This window comes from Quercus lobata, chromosome 11 (genome assembly GCF_001633185.2).
Source record: "Quercus lobata isolate SW786 chromosome 11, ValleyOak3.0 Primary Assembly, whole genome shotgun sequence".
Classification (NCBI taxonomy): domain Eukaryota; kingdom Viridiplantae; phylum Streptophyta; class Magnoliopsida; order Fagales; family Fagaceae; genus Quercus; species Quercus lobata.
Window position 1 is genome coordinate 22,815,014 of NC_044914.1, and position 19,734 is coordinate 22,834,747.

The window sequence follows — 19,734 nt, forward strand, 5'->3', positions numbered from 1 at the left end:
ATATTAAACAAATAATAAACTAATATGTTTTTCATTTTTCCGACAAATACACTAATACTATATGAAAGACCATTTCTTCACACACACAAAACTTTTCTCCAAATGCATTTTTTAAAATTAAAAATCTCAACTCAATAGCCAAACAAGATTAGCTTCCTCAAACTTATTTAGCAATCATTTAACTTTTTTTTTTAATAGTATAAATAAAAAACAAAAGAGATGGGTATTCTCCAAACCAATAAATGGCTTAAAACCTCTTTAAAAGCTTTTATTTAACTTTTTTCTTTCCTTTTTTTGTGTGTACTCACGCACATGCATAAGTGAACAAGCATATTAATCTTAAGGAAAAGTTAACAAATACCCACATTGGTTTATATAATATTTTTAAAAACATTTTATGAAAAAAAAAAATTAACTAAATTTTTTAACAACTTTTTATATTTTTCATAATAATGATATTAAACATTTCTTAAAATAGTTCATTAAAAAATATTTTAAGGGCACCCGTTAACTAGAATTATCGGGTCCTTAATCTTAAATTACAATTTTTTTTTTTTTTTTTTTTTTGCTCAGTAGGTTTGAATCTAGGACATATTAAATTTCTGTCACCCCTCCCTTTTATGTTATATATAGCCCAAGAGACTGAGATTAGTTAAAACATTTAAATCATTATGTCATAAACAATTTCTTTTTTTTTTTTTTTTTTAGAAACAAACACACACAAGCAAGAGAAAAAAAAATTCGAACACAAAAACACACTATAATTCCGCTAAAAAACTCTTCAATTAACGGGCAAGGTATTAAAAATTTTAAAATTAAGGTATCATGAATTAAATTCTCAAGATGAGGAACACATGGTGAATCGCTTAAAATTGAGCATGTACTTCGAATTAAGTTGGAAATGATGTCATCACTACTCGCTAGTTGGTTCTCTTCTCCTCTTTTTTGTCTAGTCAGTCGGTTTGTCTTGGTGGGTCCTACTTGTAATCTTAGGTGGCAAAAATTTACTGGTCACTGACTCATATTGATCAGATTCATATTATATAGAGTTTGAGTGGATAGGACTCAGGAGCTGTACCCTTTTCAAACTACCAAAAGTTCACACTCTCTTCCCATTACAGAGTAGTTACAGTTACCTTTGCTTGTCTTCCCAAAGAGACCCAGCTAACTGTCACTCTTATCTCTTAGGCTCATCACATATACAAAGCAAAAGCAAGAGTGAGTGTGAGAGAAAGAGTCTCAGAAATATGTCACTTTTCCAGGTGAGACGCTAACCCTGCAAGCTACTTCTCTTTCTTGAACCGCACAAACTCTTATATATATTCTTCATTACCGCTGTTATTTATTTTATTTGAATTTGTGCATCTATAGAATGTTAAAGATTATGTTACCATTGTCTTTGAAATGAAACCATTCCACTGTGTTCTTTTAGGAAACGAGGGTAGCATGTCATGATATAGACTTATTTTTAGTGTTTATTGGAAGATGAATAAACTGAATAATTATGCCAAAGAAAAAAAAGAGAAAGAAATGAGCGTAACATGTCACGGGATAGACTTATTTAGTGCTTAGCAAAGTTCTCGTTGAAGGATGAAATTATCAAATTTAAGTTCATTAAGATTGCCTGGCTTGGTTTTCATTTTTCAAATATCTGTATGGACGGTTATTTTTGTTCTCAAATTTGTGTTGAGAACTACATTTTAAGTGGTATTGTCTATTAAAATGATAATTTCATTTGTAATTACATTTTTTTTTTAATGAAAGTAGTGAAACCAGAGTTTAACCATGGCAGAAAGGGAAACCAAAAGTTCTGATGATCTAGATTTTACTATCAAAAAAGTAGGCATATGTCGGTTCAGTGCTAAAATTGTTATGGGTTATATATTGATTGAGGACTTGAAGATTATGTTGCTATATATAATGTGTGAATGGGTCATTTGGACATAATAACAGGGCGAAAATGTGTAATTTGTCCATCTTCAAAGTAGCATTCATCATTGAAGTGGACATTATTGTTACTATAATTTCTAATCTGGTGTTTTTTTGAATTGTCAGTGTTAGTGGGACACATAGCTGAATGGGATTAAATGTATTCCTCCTTGTTTCTAGACAATATTGGAATGCATAGATATCAATGGCCACCATATATTGTAACCTAAACACAGTGTCTGGTCTGAAGAAACTCAATGAATACCTTCTGCATCGGAGTTACTCAAATAGGCAAGTTTCATCTCTTTCTTTTTTTTTAAATCCCAAACATTCTGTAATTGTTCTTATGAGACATTGATTTGTGTGGTATTTCTATTATATTCTTTGTCCTTAACGATTCAAACTACAAGATATCAATGATGAGATAGTTCATTTGTTATACTTCTGAGCTTCCAAACTTCAAATGATGATGTTTCTGCCGCAACTGAAAAAACAAAAAAGAGGGGGGTCTTATTAAGTAATGACATGAAATACAAAAAGGAAATAGTCATGTATATATTCTGGAAAGTCCTTAGGCAGTAAATTTAAAATTGGAAAAAAGTTGTAACACACTAACACTAAGAAAGAAGCCTAAAGCTGACTGTTTTTATTTCATTATAAAGCTAACCAATCATAAAAGGATGCTATGGCATTGTTCATAAGGATAACGTACAGTTTCTAAAATTTTCAAAATGCCATAAGCATAAAGCATCAGAAAGAAAAACAAAATATAGTGAATCATGCAAAAAGGAACTTAAATGAAACAAATTTTTGTAGTACATGGGAATAAAAACAGTTTGCAAAAACATTGACTAAAATGAAACATTGTATATGACATTTATCTTAAATGCCATTTGAAGATACCAAGAAGTTATCTATGAGTTCTTGAATAGCATCTTAGAAAATTGAGTTCTTTCTTATTCTTCAAAGTGTTGAATATAGTTTAAAACATTGTAGTTGAAGTTTGAAGATACTTTTAATTTGTGTAGAACTCATCCAATGTGGCATGTTGTACAATAAAAGTACAAGGTGTAATGCTTATGATCTAATTTTTTGAAACATATTATTCTTTTGCTGGCATGCCTGAATCTTCCTGATTATTATTTGATATTTATACTCCAATTTACTTTTTCGTGGAAGAGTGAGAGGGGAAAGTGGGCTCATTTCTAATTTTTCTGCATTCACTGACATATCTCATTTTTTAGGTATCATCTAAACTCCAAAAGATCATCAAGCTTCTTCTGTAACAGCAAAAAGCATTTCCATACCACTTACAGAAGAAAATTGAAAATAGAAAAAGGACACCAATCTCAACAGGTACTTTCAGAGAGAAATGCAGACTATTCTGGCACGACTACTGAAGAAGAAAAAGAAAATGATGTTTCTAAGGCAATTTTGATATGGAGGGCAGTTAAATTACCAATATATTCTGTTGCTTTGGTTCCTCTCACTGTGAGTTCTCTGACACTTTGCATTCTAATCATTTTAGAGTGTAGTTGTTAGCATTACAGTAATAATTTATGACGAGGTAGAGTAATACAAATTGAAATTTAAATTAGGGAAAGTCATTAAAGATGGTTTGGACATAACAGAGGCTTGAGAATAAACCAGTGTGATATTGTGATTATATTAATGTGAAAGGAACAAAAGGAAAAGGGAGACAGATAATTATGTGGGTAGAAGTTGGAAGGACATGGATGTTAAAAAAGTAAATAGGGGTATGACCTTGTAAAAGGCTGAGGTGGCATAAAAGGATCCATGTAGCTGACTCCAATTAGTTAGAGGATTAAGAGTTAATTGAGTTGGGTTAAATATATTTGTATAAATTTATTAAAATACCCAGTATCCTTCCTTCTTATGGTGTATCCTAAATCAAGGGTTTTGCTAGCAAAAGGACAGTTTTAAAGTTGGTGGGAATTTAGGAAGATGACTATTGAGATATGGAGGGACTGAGCCAGTAAATATTTCTTCTTTTTTCTACACACTGCAATATACTATTATTTGTCTCTTTCTGAGAAATATGAAAGAGTTATTACTTAAGGCCTTCAATTTCCAGTGCTGATTTGGTGAAACAGTCTTTATCAGACCCTTCAAATTTTGTTTGTTGCACACTCCCACACTAAAGCAATGAATTCTAATTGTGTTATAGACATTGGAATCAAAATTTCAGTAATGCACTCGTCTATCTTGGTGTTTTTCCCTGTAGTTTAATTGTATGCACTTTGTGTCTTACTCTATCTAGTGTCCACAAACAGGTAGGTAGTGCGGCTGCTTATTTTCAAACAGGCATATTCTCCGCTAGGCGTTATTTTGTTCTCCTGACTTCCTCAGTTCTTATTATCACATGGCTTAATTTAAGGTGAGTCATATTTACTATTTCAGGTAGTGAGTTGATTATGACTTGAGTCTGAGCAAGCTTAACTGTGAGAGAAACTGCTCATCTAGTAGGGCTTGAAAGATGATATTATCTTTCTTTTTGTTTATAATCATTTTTTTCTTGCTTTTACATATGGAGCATGTGATGTTTTCTTAGCAACCATAGTGAGTCCTTTAGTTTTTGTCTTGCCAAAAGCAGCTGTGCTTCAGTCTGCTTTTGGACTTTGAGCTTCTTGCATTTAGGTCGAGTCCGATGCTGTTTGCAAACCCAAAATAGCTTTATCTATTCTGCACCTTTCAAAGCTCAACATTCCAGAATTTTTGAGATATGGATGACTGAAAAAGAGTATTAATTAGGCTCAGCTTCTTGGAAAGGGATGTACTTAGATCTTAGCAAAACTCTTTTTGCTGTGAGAAATCTCTGGTTTGAAGCTAACTCTTTCTTTGTGACAATGAAGGGATGATGGGGTGCTCACTAATTAATCAACTATAGGGCCAAAGTGTACTACATGATACTAGTTCACCCTATTTCCAGCTTTCCTTGCTGCTTTTCAATACTTCTTGAGTATTTTATCTCCCAACAACAGTCTGGCTATATTATCCTAATTGAGTACCTTACTATAAGCTTCAACCAAATCTCAGGCCTCCTATATATGAGCATTAATAACATGGAGGGCTCCATCCACAGTTCCTGATAGTCCATTACAAGCTAAATTAGAGTCTTTTTCTATTCTTAAATGATAGGATGGTCTATATCTATGTTTCCTAATGATCTCCTAATAATCTGTACATGCTAATTAAATCTTTTACAATTCTCAAGCTATAGGTCTCAACAAATGGCCAACTTTGCAGCTAATTGTTATACCCTGGACAGTTTGACTTCCTGTAAAACTCCCATTTGACTTATACTTCACCTTCAAAACCTTTTCCAAATCCACACTTCCCCCCAAAATTTTAAATAAATAAATAAATTAATAGTATATATAATTATTGAAACTTTTAAAGGTTTAGCCTAAAAAATAGGGGGGTTTGGCCTCCTCAAATGTTTAAGTTAATCCAGTGGTGCTCTTAAATTTGTAGGAGTTACCAAATACCCCCCCCAATATTAACTTTAAAAAAATTAGGGCAGCCACCTACTGTGTTCGTAGTTCCACCCCTCTCCTCTTCAAACTCTTCATCCTTATGAATTATTGATCCAGGGGTATTTTATGATCACACAAGAGCCCTAATGTGCTTATCTATTTCATTGACTCTGCTCTTGTCCTATAATTCACATCCTCTTCAATTTCTTCATCCTTATGAATTATTGATCCAAACTATTAGTATCTCTGGCCCATCAAGTCTTGCAACTCTTACGTCATTTTTTTCTACTTTTATTATAATTGCATTCCATGTACTATGTTTTAGTCCAAATCAGTCCAACGCTTCCAAATTCTGAAGCATCTATCCAAATTTCTAACTTGACATTAACTCCATGTCTAGTTTCATCCATTGAAACTATATCAAGAGAGAAAAATACTGCATTAGTTTGTAGAGTCCATTTAATTGGTTTAAGTCAAGATACCAACACAACTCGTTATCTTCATGACTGAAATTTGTTGACTCCTTAGTACAAATTATCTTTGTGATAGAACTATGTTAACGACTATCCTTTGGCCTCTTCAGCAATGACGTTTATGATTTCGACACAGGAGCAGATAAAAACAAAAGTGAATCAGTTGTAAACCTTGCTGGAAGGTAAGAGTTATTTTGTTTTTGGAAGTTTTTTATTTTTTTTTCTTCGTTTTAATGTCCAATAACAATTGCCTAATTATGCTCTATAACGCATTCGGGAAGCCGTACAGTAACTTTACTTGCTGCTTATTCATTTCTTGCTCTTGGCTTCATGGGGCTGTCATGGACATCCGTGGAGGCAGGAAATATGCGTTCAATAATATCACTGGCATGTGCGATTATTTGTGGTTATATATATCAGGTATAGACATGCCTATTGCATTTTTCAAAGAAAAAAAATAATCCCACATTTTAGTTGCAGGAGCTGATAGTTTAAATGTCCCATTCCCCCTCTCATTGGAGCCAATACTCTATAATCCAAAAAAAAAAATTCAAGAACTGAGGTTCAAATCAAACTCCTGGCTTTTGAGGTATTTGCTTCACAACTGCTAATGCCTCCCCCACAATACATAGGAAAACCAGAATTTCACATATGTTTCCCAAATGGTTGGGATCAAGTTGTGGCAGTCTTAGGTTCAAATCTTATGAGAAATGAGAAACAAAGGTTTTCACATCCGTTCAATATCGCCTCTTTTGCAGTGCCCTCCATTTCGGTTAAGCTACCAAGGATTGGGAGAGCCCCTGTGCTTTGCAGCATTTGGGCCATTTGCTAGTACTGCTTTTTACCTCTTACAAGGCAACACAAGGTTATTTGACCTATATAATCACAGGCCATACCTTTAAGATTTTTTTTTTTTTTTTTTTTGCACAGTTATAATAATGACTTCAGGTGGTTTTGACAGTCAGATGAACTATCTTCCCTTAAGTGGTACAATTATTTCTGCTTCAATCCTTGTTGGCTTCACAACATCCCTAATTCTTTTCTGTAGTCACTTTCATCAGGTATTTTACTTCTATAACAATTTATTCTGCATTTAACCCTCCTTGATTGTCTGTGTCAGCTGACATGAATTACCAATGTTTTAGGTAGAAGAAGATAAGGCAGTTGGAAAAATGTCCCCTCTGGTGAATATTCTTCTAGCTAACCTGTTAACGTTTTAGAAATTTTGACAGAGAAACAAATAATGGCATTTTATCTGTATTTTAATTTATATGCAGGTAAGGCTTGGCACCGAAAGAGGTTCGACTGTAGTGAAGGTTGCTGTCATAGCACTTTACTTCTTGTTGTTTGCCTTTGGTCTAATCAAGGCCCTTCCTTTTACTTGTATTGTAAGTCCTTCAAATTGGTAAAGTATACAAATTTAACTTCGGCAGATTGGCACTTTATTTCATTTTATTTCCTCTACCTCTTACTTTCTGCCTGATTGATTACTCATTTTAACGATATTCTCATCGTTGTTTTCCTAAATCGTTGTTTTTTCCAGCTTTTCTGTGCTCTGACATTGCCCATGGGAAAACTGGTAGTTAGATATGTTGAAGATAACCACAAGGTCAGTAGTAAACTTCTAAGATGCTTGAGGTTTCAAACCTCTTGTTCTGATCTAACCATAATATGGTTTCACAAGCATGTCTTGCCACTGAAATAAGAGGAACATAGTCGTTTAATCGAAGATGCAGATTTTCATTAAAACTACAGTCCACTAGCCTCTCAATCATATATTTTTGGTTGAGCTATGACTGGGAAGCATATGGATGGTGACAGATCTGGAAGCAAAGGAGATAAATATTCTATTTTTTGTCCTTTGTCATACTAACTTCAATTGGGCTTTAACTTCAGTTAATAAAATTTTCTCTTACAGGACAAACAGAAGATCTTCATGGCTAAGTACTACTGTGTGAGATTGCATGCTTTATTTGGAGCCGCATTGGCTGCTGGACTAGTGGTGGCTAGAGCAGTCACTAAAAAATATGTTCCAAGTCCTATATTCTCTTGAGATTTGTTCCATGCCTTCAATTTCAAAATCATGATAAGGCAAAGATCCTATTGAGGGCTATGAGATATAAAAAAATTTTGTCAAATAAACCAGTCTCATGCATGCTGGACAGTTTGCTGGACTAAGCAAATAGAATGAGACTTAATCCTGGACAATTTTTGGAGTTCCTTTTGCAACATTAAATTACCAGAAGAGCAACTTTTAGTACATGTTTCACATCTTAACAAACTGTATGTGAGGATATAACCCTAAAGATGACATTACCAGAAAAACATGAAATTTAAGGGTATAAATTGGATGCCCAAAAATATAGCATTTGGATGACCAAAAAATAGTGTAAAGAAACACTAAATTTAAGGGTAGCAATTTAGTCTTTTATTTTATTATCAATTTATTACACACTTGATTTAAGTCAAATTTGACACAGAGGCAGTTGAGTAAATTTTTTACATTGACTATGTAGACAAAGAAAAAAAAATCATAACACCTTTCAGTTTTCTAATTTGGGCAGTCATTACACCTTTTAGTTTTCTAATAAGTTGTGGTAATTGCTTAACTTTGCCAAGGGATGACCGTATCCGCTAGCTAGGTTGTGGAGTTCCTTTCCCCTTCAACTGAACAAAATCCCAACTACCCCTTAGATTATCTGAAAACTCATACTAGGCTTGAAAAGCACCTTATGGAATGAATTCCTAATATTTTGGTTGGAAAATGCCTTGGCCTTGATACAAAGTTTATAATGAAAGGAAAAAAAAAAAAAATCAAATAACATGTCAAGTTGTGATTGGGGAAATATAAAGTAGAATACAAAAAGTGAAACAGAAAATTTGCATTCAACGGGCAAGGCAAGACATGATAACTTGAGACAGGGTGGAGATTGCAGGCCTTAACCAGATTTTAGACTTCCAACGCTACACATGCAAACAATTAGGAGAGCCACACCCTCATTAACTGGTTTAAACAAATCAATGACTAGTAATATGGATTATGGACATGCTCTCCTTTTCAGTTCACAAGGTTATGTTTTCTGTCTTATGCCACCTTTGTTGTCTAGTGGTCTGTATTATGAAGCTAAACTTCGCTTCTATTTATAGGTGGAGATTTAAGGGGAAGCTTGATCCAACCCTAAAGGATCTGATGACACATGTCATCATATCATTCACCTCATAAACCCTTTGAGCCACAATCCTCATGATGTTCCCTTGAGGGGGCCATGCTCTAAATTTAGGCGCCTTGATCCCTATCCAAGGTCAAGTTGGCATGCAATGTCTTCACTAAGGCGCCAGGTTCCTCAAAAGCCACCTTAATCCACATTCGTCCTCAATGAGCTAAGCCTCAAATGGTATATGGTGTAAAGAGTGATAGGGTCATCTAGGACCACCTTAATCCAAATCTTTTATCACACCCCTACTCATTATTGGTATGATATTGTCCACTTTGGGTTATCTCTCATGGTTCTAAAAGGCCTCATACCAATTAGAGTCCAAGGCCTCCATATAAGACTTAGACCTCCCCCTATCTATGGGGTTAGACATATTATGGTCCAAGTGGCCAAACTTATTGTAACCTCATATACTTGTAGAACAAGTAACTTAACATTGGGTAGGTTAGTCTAGAGTTATTCAAGTATTATCTAGTATATAAACTCTACAATAACTTTAACATGAGCGATGTGAGACTTAGCCAAGATTTGGTTCTCCCTCACCTCACTCCACTTAAGAGGTCTTTTGGCCTTCTGGGTCTCCATAATCCACCCCACCTTAAGGTCCACTTGTCCCCATGTGGGACCTACCCATCATCTCGTCACATAGGTCTCCATATAAGACCCAAGACCTCCCTACCTAAGGGATGTGGGACTTAGTCCAATGCCAATGATATAATTTGTCACAACCCAAAGAAAAGTATTTGCCACATATGCACTTATACCCCAAAAAAGCTAGTCTAGTCACAATTGAAAAGTCCTTATAAAATCTAAGGCATCACATCTTTCATCCAACATGTTAAGTCTCAAAGAGTGTATGGTGGAATAGAACAAGAAAACCGCTTCTAAGTATACAGTCAACCTGGCTCGTGATTTTTTGTTGGAACCTTATGTCTAAAGTGAACCTAGTAAAATTTACTTACAAACCCTATTTGTTTTGGCCTAAAACATTTTCTATAAAATGTTTTTCTCAACCCCCACAAAAAAAAAAAAAAAAAAAAAAAAAAAACCCACCCCTAAACCTACATAATCAACAAAATAAACTTAAAACCTCCAAAATGATTAAAATATCTTTGAAATCTCCCATATTACTAAAATACCCTCCTTAAACCACTAATATTACTAAAATACCCCCAAATCATCACAATAACAGTAATTGTGAAATCTCCAAAATGACCATGACATGCCTCAAAACTTCAGAAATCTCCAGTTAAAATTCAATATCCTACTGTACTGCCAAATGGATCCTTAATATATTTAATTTGAACCAAAAAAAAAAAAATTGATGCCAAATTTTCAAATCTTATTTAGCCGTACCGTTTGCATCAATCCATGTGTTTCCTACACTCAAGAAAAGGTCATGTATTCGTTTCTTATCGTCTAAAAATAATAATGATAATAATAATACTAAGTAGAAAACAAATCGTCAACTCCTTATCACCGAACCAAAGAACGGGTTTAAGTTCCATTAAATTTTACCGTCTTGAATCCTAAAACAAAAACATAAATAATCCATCAAATGCTGAGGATGTATTAAAAATTTTCAGATCAATATTAATTTCTTTCGGACATAGCTTCCTTAAAGCTATCAAATGCTATGGTAAAGGAGCTTTATATTAACAACACCATGGACAACAAATTTCATAATTTTTTTCACAACTTGGTGTGAGAAATCGTGATTAGTTCAGCATCACTTTTATTGGAACCACTGGCATTACTTTTGCTTTACACCAACAATATCATAAAACCAAATTTGAATAAAATTGGAAGGTCCTTCGCTTACAGAGATTTCAATAATATCATAGAAGAGAGTTTGCTCTCCCATTCCTATCCATCAATAATTAGCTTATGTATCCAACATATACATCATCTCTCTCACAACATGTGAACCTCACATGTGAAAGAAATGATTCAATTAGTTGAATAAATAACATACCTTCTCCGCCCTAAAGTCTAAACCAAGGAGAAGGGCCCATGGGTAGGAAGCAAAGAAGTGCATCGTGATGATATTCTTGGCCAAATGGTTAGGTTTGTGAAATTTGTGGGAATTAATTATTTTTCCTAGCTATTGATCTCAGAAAAGGTTTGAATTCAATTTGTAAGGCTGTTTAAGTTGAAACACTATTAACAGACGTTCATCATACAAACTAGATATGCACACCAATTGATTCCAATAGCCAGTTATTATCCCAGATTGTATGGATTTAATTGGATTAAGTTGTATAAGTTGCATTGTGAGGACACATACTAAACCCCATAATGGATGTCTACAAAATATATTGTGACCAGATAAAAAATTATGAGTTGTAATTGTAACTTGACTAGTTCTTTTCGAATATAACACATATATGGATATGTTTCCTCGTGTCGTGACAAATGATGTCAATTCCGTATGTTTCCTCACGTCATGACAAATGATGTCAATTCCCTTTCCAATTATTTGCCTTCATCGATTCAAGACCAAGATACACTTGAATGTAAAAATTTCATGAAATATTTACCGCGTGGTAACCTGGAATTAGCCAGGTGAATAAGTAGCACTAATTGATATTGCAGTATTAATTGTTTATACTACATACTAAACCTTGAACAATAAAATTCCAAACATTCTCCTGTCGAGTCCGGATGTTACCATTGCATTCCAACGGGACTCACTTTATTAAACAATGCATGGATGAGCATTCAGTCTCAAACATATTAACCACGACTTGCATCAACAAGAACAAAAAACACGCTATCGACCCAGCTAAACATCTGGAAAATTAACCATGAAAACTATTTAAGGATGCAATGCCTGAAAGTACAGACTATAATTCTTTCTGAAAAATCAATCTACTAAGCTATTTGCCATCCACAAGAAGCCCCTGGAAATTATGAATTTCATAGATTCAATCTTCCCATGATCTCAGTCACCAGTTTATAGCCCCTTTAAATAATTAAATCTCATACAATTATATAGAGTGATCAGACCATGAAGGTGAAACTGAGTAAACAGCCACTTTATTCTTTTGTACTAATGTAATCAGTGGTGATTGCAGCAGTTCTTGGTCTATATATATGATCATCTTACCATATGCAGCATCGCATACTCAGATGACTGCCAGGGTTCTTAGCCCTTCAGATTCGGCAGTAATATACTGCTGAAAGAACATAAAATCTAACGCAAGTAACAACTCTTTTGATGGTGAGGAATTTTACCTTCTGATCACTCAGGCATTCACAACTCACCATCACATTGGAGTATGTCACATATGTCACATCTATCTAGATTTTGTTTCTTTAAACCTTTTTAGTTCCAATGACCATACCCATAATCTTTGATCTCCACAGAATAAAGAGTCATGAAGATTGAAGAGTGACGATATCCTAAAAACAATGCAGAGATCACTCAATTCACACAGAGCTAGAAGAGCAAAACCAGTTTTTGAAAATATTTATATTTAGATTGGCTTCAGATTCATACTCCTATATATATATATATATATATATATATATTCTCCATGAATTATTGCATTTCAATATAAATGTACCGTAGCCACCCAAATAAACTTTGTTTTGAATCACTGAAAAAAAAAATTGAGTCATAAAGTTACCAAGTTACATTAGCTTATATCAAAAATGTGTTTTTTAGGTTGAATGTCAAAATGATTCTTTCACAACAATCATTACCCAAAGTCAAGCACCTGCAGCTCCAAAAGCAAACTCATGAGCAACTTAACCTGTTAACCATATGCTTCATGAGTACAATTCACATTCTTTACTTGTCAAATAAATCCTCTACTAAAGAAATCCCTCTGTGACCCAAGTCCACCAAATATATGAAGCAAAACAGCTTCATGTAGATCCCATACTTAATCCAAGTGTGTGTAAATGAAGTATAACAAGAATGTAGGCAAAGATGATTAACACATACAGAAAACCCTTGAGGGATTTCTCCCACAAAATTTATTTTTATGTGTTCCACATCCCCACTTCAATTTTTATACTGACTTAAGATCATAATTTTGTTATCCATCACATAAAGGCATTCCATGAAGATTATAACTGGAAATCCACAGAATATTCAAGACCATAAACAATATATAGCCAGGGAATTTGCTGTTTTATAACACTTAAAGTTTATCCACTGACTGAAGTAACACCAAGGAGAGGAATCAGTAGCATCAGCTTCAATTTTGTACATAATGAGTCCATAAAGTCTTCCTTTTCAATTATTAATGAAGTTCCAAACACATTGTTTTCATATTTCCTCTTAATATTTTATCACTGAAGACCCCATCCTCAAAGCTCAGTCTTAATACTAATTCCTTAATTAACTCCAGAGTACATATGACGAATTGGAGAAGTCAAACTCTCCTCTGAAGGTCTTCAATTAATGAGAAGTCTTTCTGTTAACAACAAACTCATTTTGGTAATGATGACGCAGTAACTCGTGACATCCACTATATCAACCTCCAAAGGAGTACTCCTAATTGAGAGGCCAGCTTATGTATGCAAGATGTACTATTTGATACACATTCACAAAAGGTCTTGGAATAACCACAAGCAAACTCACCTTAGTAATATGAGCTTGAACCCCTACCACTTGGGTAGTCATCATTCATGCGACGAGTAGAGTAATCAGCTGGGTATGAATCTTCACCTAGCTGCATATTTGATTACGTTACCCACATAAGAAAATTTATAAACCAAGATATCAAGACAAGTATATAGAATAACACAACATAAACTGTACATCTGATCGAGAAGACACATAATCTCTGGATATATAATCCCGTTCATAACTGGAATAGACTCTTTCTGCATCCCTCCTACTAATCTCATCTGCAAAAAGTGAAATAACAAACAACATTCAATATATAGCTATTGATGGGAAAATAATAAACTTGTAGACACGTGAGTTTGTGAGTATTTTCAAGTACCTCTTCTGTATGCCATTGTTGATGGTTTAGTCTCATATGGTCCATGAGAATGCCCTTCAGATCTCCGACCACCTTCATCATAACCATGACGAGACCCACGACCCAGCCTAACATAATAGCAATAAAATCAGCCATAAAAATAGCATTGCTATGTCTCAAAATAACTATAATGTTCAAAAAAGGTCTGCATTTAAGGAGACATAAATCAATGTTTTCACACTACTAAATGAATCATATCTTCCATATTTTACCCCTATTTTTGATGAACTCCAAAATGTTTGCTATTGGCAGTAAATTTAAATGATTGGAACCAATGTTTTTGAAATTAGATTATAATACATAAAGGGCTATTAAGGGAACTAAGATAAGTATAGTGTTCACCTTTCAAAATTAAGTTAATTAACATTTCCTAAGGGACAACCTTACATAAGTTTCTTCGAGACAATGGGAATAATAATTATACAGTAATAACTACAATGACAATTTTTTGTTGCAAGTAACAATGACAAAATTAAAATAATAAGAGAAGAAAGGTAAAACTCCCAAGCAACAAACAACCTTGTAGAGTTGCTTCCATAAGAATTATCACCATAAGCCAAGTCAAAACTGCTTCCCCCATAGTCAAAACGAGCTCGTGATTGCCTAGCTGAAGGTTCAGCATAACGAGGATGATCTTCCTCCTATAAAAGTAACAGGATTAGACTTAGGGTAAAAGGGGGAAAAACCGCAGCAACTGTACAGAAATTTTCAAAAAGATCACTCACAATGGCAGAATGGGGACGCTTTGAGGTGGGAATAGAACTGTAATCACTGATACGACTGTCATGATAGTTTGAGGGTTGTTCCATGTATCTGTCATAGCCATAATCATCATAAGGGACAGGCCTACGAGCAACAGCACGAGAACCACTCCTTGAAGGACCTCCCAAGTACCCAGATCCACGTGAAGGGTATGCATCTCTATAAGAGTGCCTATCAATAGTAACTTTACCAAAATCAGATGCCCTAGAAAATAGTTCATCTTCTTGAATGTAGTCCCTTTTTGAGCTGGTCTTTCCATAAGTTTGAACTGTCCAAAAAGAGAGTCAGGGAGAGAAGGAAAAATAAATAAATAAATAGAGGAAAAAAATGCTAGTATTGTTATTATTACAAATAGTAATTATATACCAGTGGACCTTCTACCATATGATCTCTCTGGTGAAGAAAATCGCCGTCCACTCCCAACTCCATGTGATACAACATTTCGGTCCCTTGGACCATATGCTCGATTAAGACCACCATCAATTGCACCACGACTTTGAATGCTTCTCCCAACACGATCTATAGACTTGTGAGGATCAAAGCGAGAGCTTCCAGAGCCCCAAGGACCCCTGCTACCACGATCACTGCCATGTCCAATGACATAACCTCCCCGAGCCTGTCTAGCAGACTTACCTCTCTGCCGTGGCCTAGACAACCTTGCCCTAATCTTTATCTGAAAAAATTGCAATTATTTTATGAGCCTGTGATACTTGCATAAGTTTTAAAAAGAGTCTAGCTTGCCACTGCATTTTGCTAGCTACAGAGTCATCAAGTCCAGGCTGTCCAGCAAGTTATACTCATGACAAATGACATTAAGGAAATGTTAAAACATTTAGAAGTAAAATAAAAGCATAAGATTAGATGTAAAAGACTCAAAGTTACAGCTATTTAACTGTGTACCTCATGATCTTTTATCTCTTTCTAAGCAATTAAAGTTATTTATGTAGTTCTTTATCTCGACTCACCCTCCAGTTATCACATCCACTGCATGTGCCCCACCAATAACATTAAGATCCCAACTCTTCTAACATTTCAAAGTTCACCTTTTTCTAGATATTTGATTTTCTTTAAAATTATGGTAAAGTTCAGTAAAGGTTCTGATTTTGTTGCACATGCTTGATTCTAGGCAGTATTATAGAAGCATGAAACAAATCATGTTAATTTCTCCTACATTATGTTTTCCCCTAAAAAGGTATTGTCTACCTTCTATCAGTGGACAGTTTATTGTACTCATTTTACATTATTAAATAAAATAAACATTTATGAAGTTTCTACAACATGAATGTTGAATAAGAAAAAAACATTTTCCACAATGATGCTTAAAGATTGTGCAAAATACATAGGATTAAACAATAAACAGCAGCATACCTTCCTATCTCCATCACCAACCTCAGCATTATTAACACCATCCACACAAGCCACTGCAGCATCATGCGAATCGAATGTTATAAAACCAAAATCAGTCCTTTTAGCAGCTGGCATATTTCGAGCAAGTTCCACCTTTTCAATCTTCCCAAACTTTTTGAGAATGTTTTTGACACGATCCTCATCCCAAGCAGGAGGCAAACCATCCAAGAATACCGTCTTTACCTGGAAAAAGAGAGAGGAAAAAAAAAACTTATTAAAGCCACTGCTTAAAGATTCAACAAAATCAAATTAGTATAGAAATCACATTTCTAGTTTCAAATTATAACAACAACAGGTTGAAAGTTATCATTTTTCATCTGAGTAAACTATTGTTACTAACAAGGGATTAGCCTAAATTTGGAACAAATTGCATTGTACTGGCATTATAGTGAGTTGACTGAGTACAAAAATATTTTTAAACTACATCAAGAAGGGCCTCAAATTCCTTAATGAAAACTTTCACCATATAGGTATGAAACCTTAATGTTAGAAAAGGAAAACTAGCTTAAACATAATTGAAGAAAATCTAACTTATTGTAAGTACTTGGATGACCTCCAAAATAGGTGGAAGATAAAATCTCCCCAAATTTCAAAGCATTCTTCCATTCAAAGAATACACCACAGTTCTTCCTGTATATAAAGTAAACCATTCAACTTTGACTGTTCCACAAACTATAAAGCGATAATTTTCAAGGTCTAAACAGGAGTAACAAAAAACAAACAGAATACAACAACTTGCATGAAGAGGAAAAAAAATGCTCAAGGAAGTTCATGGAATCAAAAACTAACTGATGCATGCCAATTTCCTGTATTTGTGGCTAGCCATGAATCCAACATATGCAAACAAACACAAGCACACACACACATAAAAATACATATGTAAATTTTAGTTTTAAGAGAAGCAGCTTCCAATTTTGTAACAAACTCCTAGTGTGCACAAGAACCTACACAAATGAGGGATTAAGACAAGAAACAAGTACATACATGAGACATAATTGCATCATCAGGTTCAATGAAGGTGTCTGCAAATGCAACCCTTGCCGTTCTATCTATACCAAACACAACATCCCTCCTTTGCAATCGCTTGCAAGCTTCCAAGGCATCTGCCCTGCATGGGAAATCTAAAAAAGCAAAGCCCCGATTCAACCCCTCATTTTTCATGTCCTCAACTAGCGTCAAGTCTTCAAATTTATCAACTCCATATCGTACAAGCTGTTCTTTCAACTGAAATAAAAGGACAAAAACCAAACATACTCAATTCACATAACCTAATTGCTAAGTGAAAAGTTTGGCTTCAAAGACACAAAGGTAAGAAGAACATAGATAACTCACAACATCCCTTGTCCATGTCTTGCATATGTTACCAACAAAAAGAGTGTCACTATCTTGACTTGGAGCCACCCCACATTGCTTCCCATTAACCTGACAGTTGAAATTTCATAGTCATATGTGATCAACTTGTTGATAATCACCAAGGCTCCCATATATTAATTATCAAGAAAAAGCAACATATTATATTGAATATAATATATAGTCTTAACACAAAGAATGTTATTGTACTAAGTATCTCCATAATATGCTATGATTTTTTTTTAAGAAAATAAATAAATAATTAGGTCATTCATGGTGTCCATGGATGAGACCTATTATACCAAGAACCACCATTCTCAAAAATTGAAAATTTAGCAAATAGTACAAGTCTTAAAAAATAATTTCAGGATAAGTTTCCTAGAAACATTCAAAAAATTTATATTTGATAGCACCTCAAGTGTAATGTATAGCAAGGAAAAATGAAATAGAAAAGATACCACGGGATGCTTAAGTTCATGGATAGCTCGTCTGGCCTGCTCAATGGTTGCAAACCGCAAGAATGCAAAGCCCTTGTTCTTTTGAGTTACTGGGTTCTTCAAAAGTCTCACTTCAGTGATCTCACCAACCTGACTAAAAACCTTTCTAAGATCCTCCTCAGTGGCATCTCGATCCAATCCCCCCACAAACACCTCAAATTCCTTACGCTTCCTCCTCTCGTTAACCATATCATGGTGCTCTTCCTCATAGTCCACTTCTTCCACATCTCCAACATCGTCCTCAAACACCTCTTCCTCCACCTCCTCTTCTTCCTCCACCTCTTCTTCAATCATGTAATCTCCACGAATTCCGGCCACCCCATCTTGCTCATCCCCACCATCCATCCTCACAACCCCTTCCCGCCCACCACTATTCTCGTCTTCTTCAAACCGCCGATCATTATCTTCAAGCTCCAATCTCTCTGATCTCTTGTCCTCTGATACAACAAGGTAATAATACACCACCCTTTGTCACAAACCAAATTTTACACACATACATATAATACATACCAAAAGTTACAAAATTTGGTCACAAATCCAAATATTAACAACTACAATTATAAATGCATTCCCCCACTCAAGCCAAGAAAATGAAGTATACTTTATAGTTTATACATTCACTCATAAAATATACGTAAAATAACACTAATCTTGATATAAATTCAACAAAAAGGTTGCTAAGACTATAAATATTAAAACTTTAATCAATAAACCTCAAATGGGTATCTATATAATTGAAATTTGGACAAAGAATACCCTTAATTAGTACTCCTCAAGCAATAATAAAAAACAAATAAGTTGACTGTGTAGTGAAATAATGAAAATTAATCAACTGGGTCAGAGTGGAAAAGTGGTACCTTGAGTAGAAGGAGGAGGAGAAGAGGGTTGCCGTGAACCCGGGTCGTTGCGCCGCGGCGGAAGAGGCTCTTTCTTGACAATATTGGTGGTGGCTGTGGCTGTGGCTGTGGCCGTGGTGGGTCGTTTCAGTGTCCGTGGAGGCATTTTTTTTTTTTTTAATGCTTTTTTTTGTGGTTTTGGGTTTTGGTTTTTGAAATAAAAAAACAGTGACACAAATTAAGGAAACAAGAGAAACAGCTTTGATAATTATGAAGCAGAACTGGGTAAAAGAAGTCTTACTTTGCTTTGTTTTGTTTTGTTGGATTGATATGAACTCAAAGTATATTGTCTGATTTTTTCTGGGAAAGTGTTGAGGAAGAGGAACAAAAGGGCAGGGAGTGAGGGGTCCGTTAGACTTGACTTTTGTAGATTTTTTTAGTGCTATTGAAAGCGCTGGGACACTTCGCGGTTTTATAATTAAATTCCAAGAGGACTTGTTGGTCTGTGTCTTTGTTTTGTTTTATTGCAAGACTTGGGGTTGACTAGATTGCGTGAATCTGAAGCCCAATTTCGGAAGTACCTGTAAGCATTGGATTCTCTTCACCATTTGAGCTTAAAAATAAAGTTAAGAAATAAAAGAGGAAAGTTAAAAGTTATAAAAATATTATCTCGCTTACAAGTTGTTACTTGCTATTATTGGTAGTGTGTAAATAAAAATGTAATTTCAAGGATGAATTCAAATTAGAACCAACACCTACTAACTACTT

The 19,734-nt window shown here is 34.7% G+C and overlaps 2 protein-coding genes across 7 annotated transcripts; one reads left to right on the forward strand and one right to left on the reverse strand.

Annotated features, from left to right (window-relative positions):
- Positions 1-1,064: 1,064 nt before the first annotated feature.
- On the forward strand, positions 1,065-8,166 carry LOC115967659 (2-carboxy-1,4-naphthoquinone phytyltransferase, chloroplastic). 3 transcript variants are annotated; one of them, XR_004086505.1, is made up of 12 exons: positions 1,065-1,262; positions 2,056-2,220; positions 3,174-3,420; positions 4,224-4,327; positions 6,010-6,081; positions 6,181-6,319; positions 6,658-6,764; positions 6,861-6,960; positions 7,045-7,083; positions 7,177-7,304; positions 7,443-7,508; positions 7,818-8,166. XR_004086505.1 is itself a non-coding variant. In XM_031086801.1 (12 exons), the coding sequence occupies exons 2-12, from the start codon at positions 2,135-2,137 to the stop codon at positions 7,950-7,952; spliced, it is 1,206 nt and encodes a 401-aa protein (XP_030942661.1). In that variant the 5' UTR covers positions 1,065-1,262; positions 2,056-2,134; the 3' UTR covers positions 7,953-8,166. The 3 variants fall into 3 exon arrangements, 2 of the variants coding, with proteins under 2 accessions (XP_030942661.1, XP_030942662.1); XM_031086801.1 differs by having other exon boundaries at positions 7,177-7,287; XM_031086802.1 differs by lacking the exons at positions 6,181-6,319; positions 6,658-6,764 and having other exon boundaries at positions 7,177-7,287.
- Positions 2,297-19,403, reverse strand: LOC115967658 (heterogeneous nuclear ribonucleoprotein Q-like). Of its 4 annotated transcripts, none has more exons than XM_031086800.1 (12): positions 18,988-19,403; positions 18,092-18,567; positions 17,616-17,705; positions 17,268-17,507; positions 16,245-16,466; positions 15,243-15,549; positions 14,840-15,144; positions 14,634-14,755; positions 14,076-14,182; positions 13,889-13,977; positions 13,709-13,799; positions 2,297-2,413 (listed from the first exon to the last, which is right to left on the reverse strand). In XM_031086800.1, exons 1-11 carry the CDS (start codon positions 19,130-19,132, stop codon positions 13,710-13,712), a joined length of 2,193 nt encoding a protein of 730 aa, XP_030942660.1. In that variant the 5' UTR covers positions 19,133-19,403; the 3' UTR covers positions 2,297-2,413; position 13,709. The 4 variants fall into 4 exon arrangements, with proteins under 4 accessions (XP_030942660.1, XP_030942658.1, XP_030942659.1 ...); XM_031086798.1 differs by lacking the exon at positions 2,297-2,413 and adding an exon at positions 12,730-13,621; XM_031086799.1 differs by lacking the exon at positions 2,297-2,413 and adding an exon at positions 12,730-13,541 and having other exon boundaries at positions 18,988-19,402.
- Positions 19,404-19,734: the final 331 nt, after the last annotated feature.

Excerpts from the sequence above, each read along its gene's own strand:
- LOC115967659 (XM_031086801.1), top strand. The coding sequence starts at position 2,135 with ATGGCCACCATATATTGTAACCTAAACACAGTGTCTGGTCTGAAGAAA. Across the intron at positions 6,082-6,180 it reads GTTGTAAACCTTGCTGGAAG|CCGTACAGTAACTTTACTTG; the intron begins GTAAGAGTTATT and ends GCATTCGGGAAG. Across the intron at positions 6,765-6,860 it reads CTCTTACAAGGCAACACAAG|TCAGATGAACTATCTTCCCT; the intron begins GTTATTTGACCT and ends TGGTTTTGACAG.
- LOC115967658 (XM_031086800.1), bottom strand. The coding sequence starts at position 19,132 with ATGCCTCCACGGACACTGAAACGACCCACCACGGCCACAGCCACAGCC. Across the intron at positions 14,183-14,633 it reads TATGGAAGCAACTCTACAAG|GCTGGGTCGTGGGTCTCGTC; the intron begins GTTGTTTGTTGC and ends CTATTATGTTAG. Across the intron at positions 13,978-14,075 it reads AACAATGGCATACAGAAGAG|ATGAGATTAGTAGGAGGGAT; the intron begins GTACTTGAAAAT and ends CACTTTTTGCAG.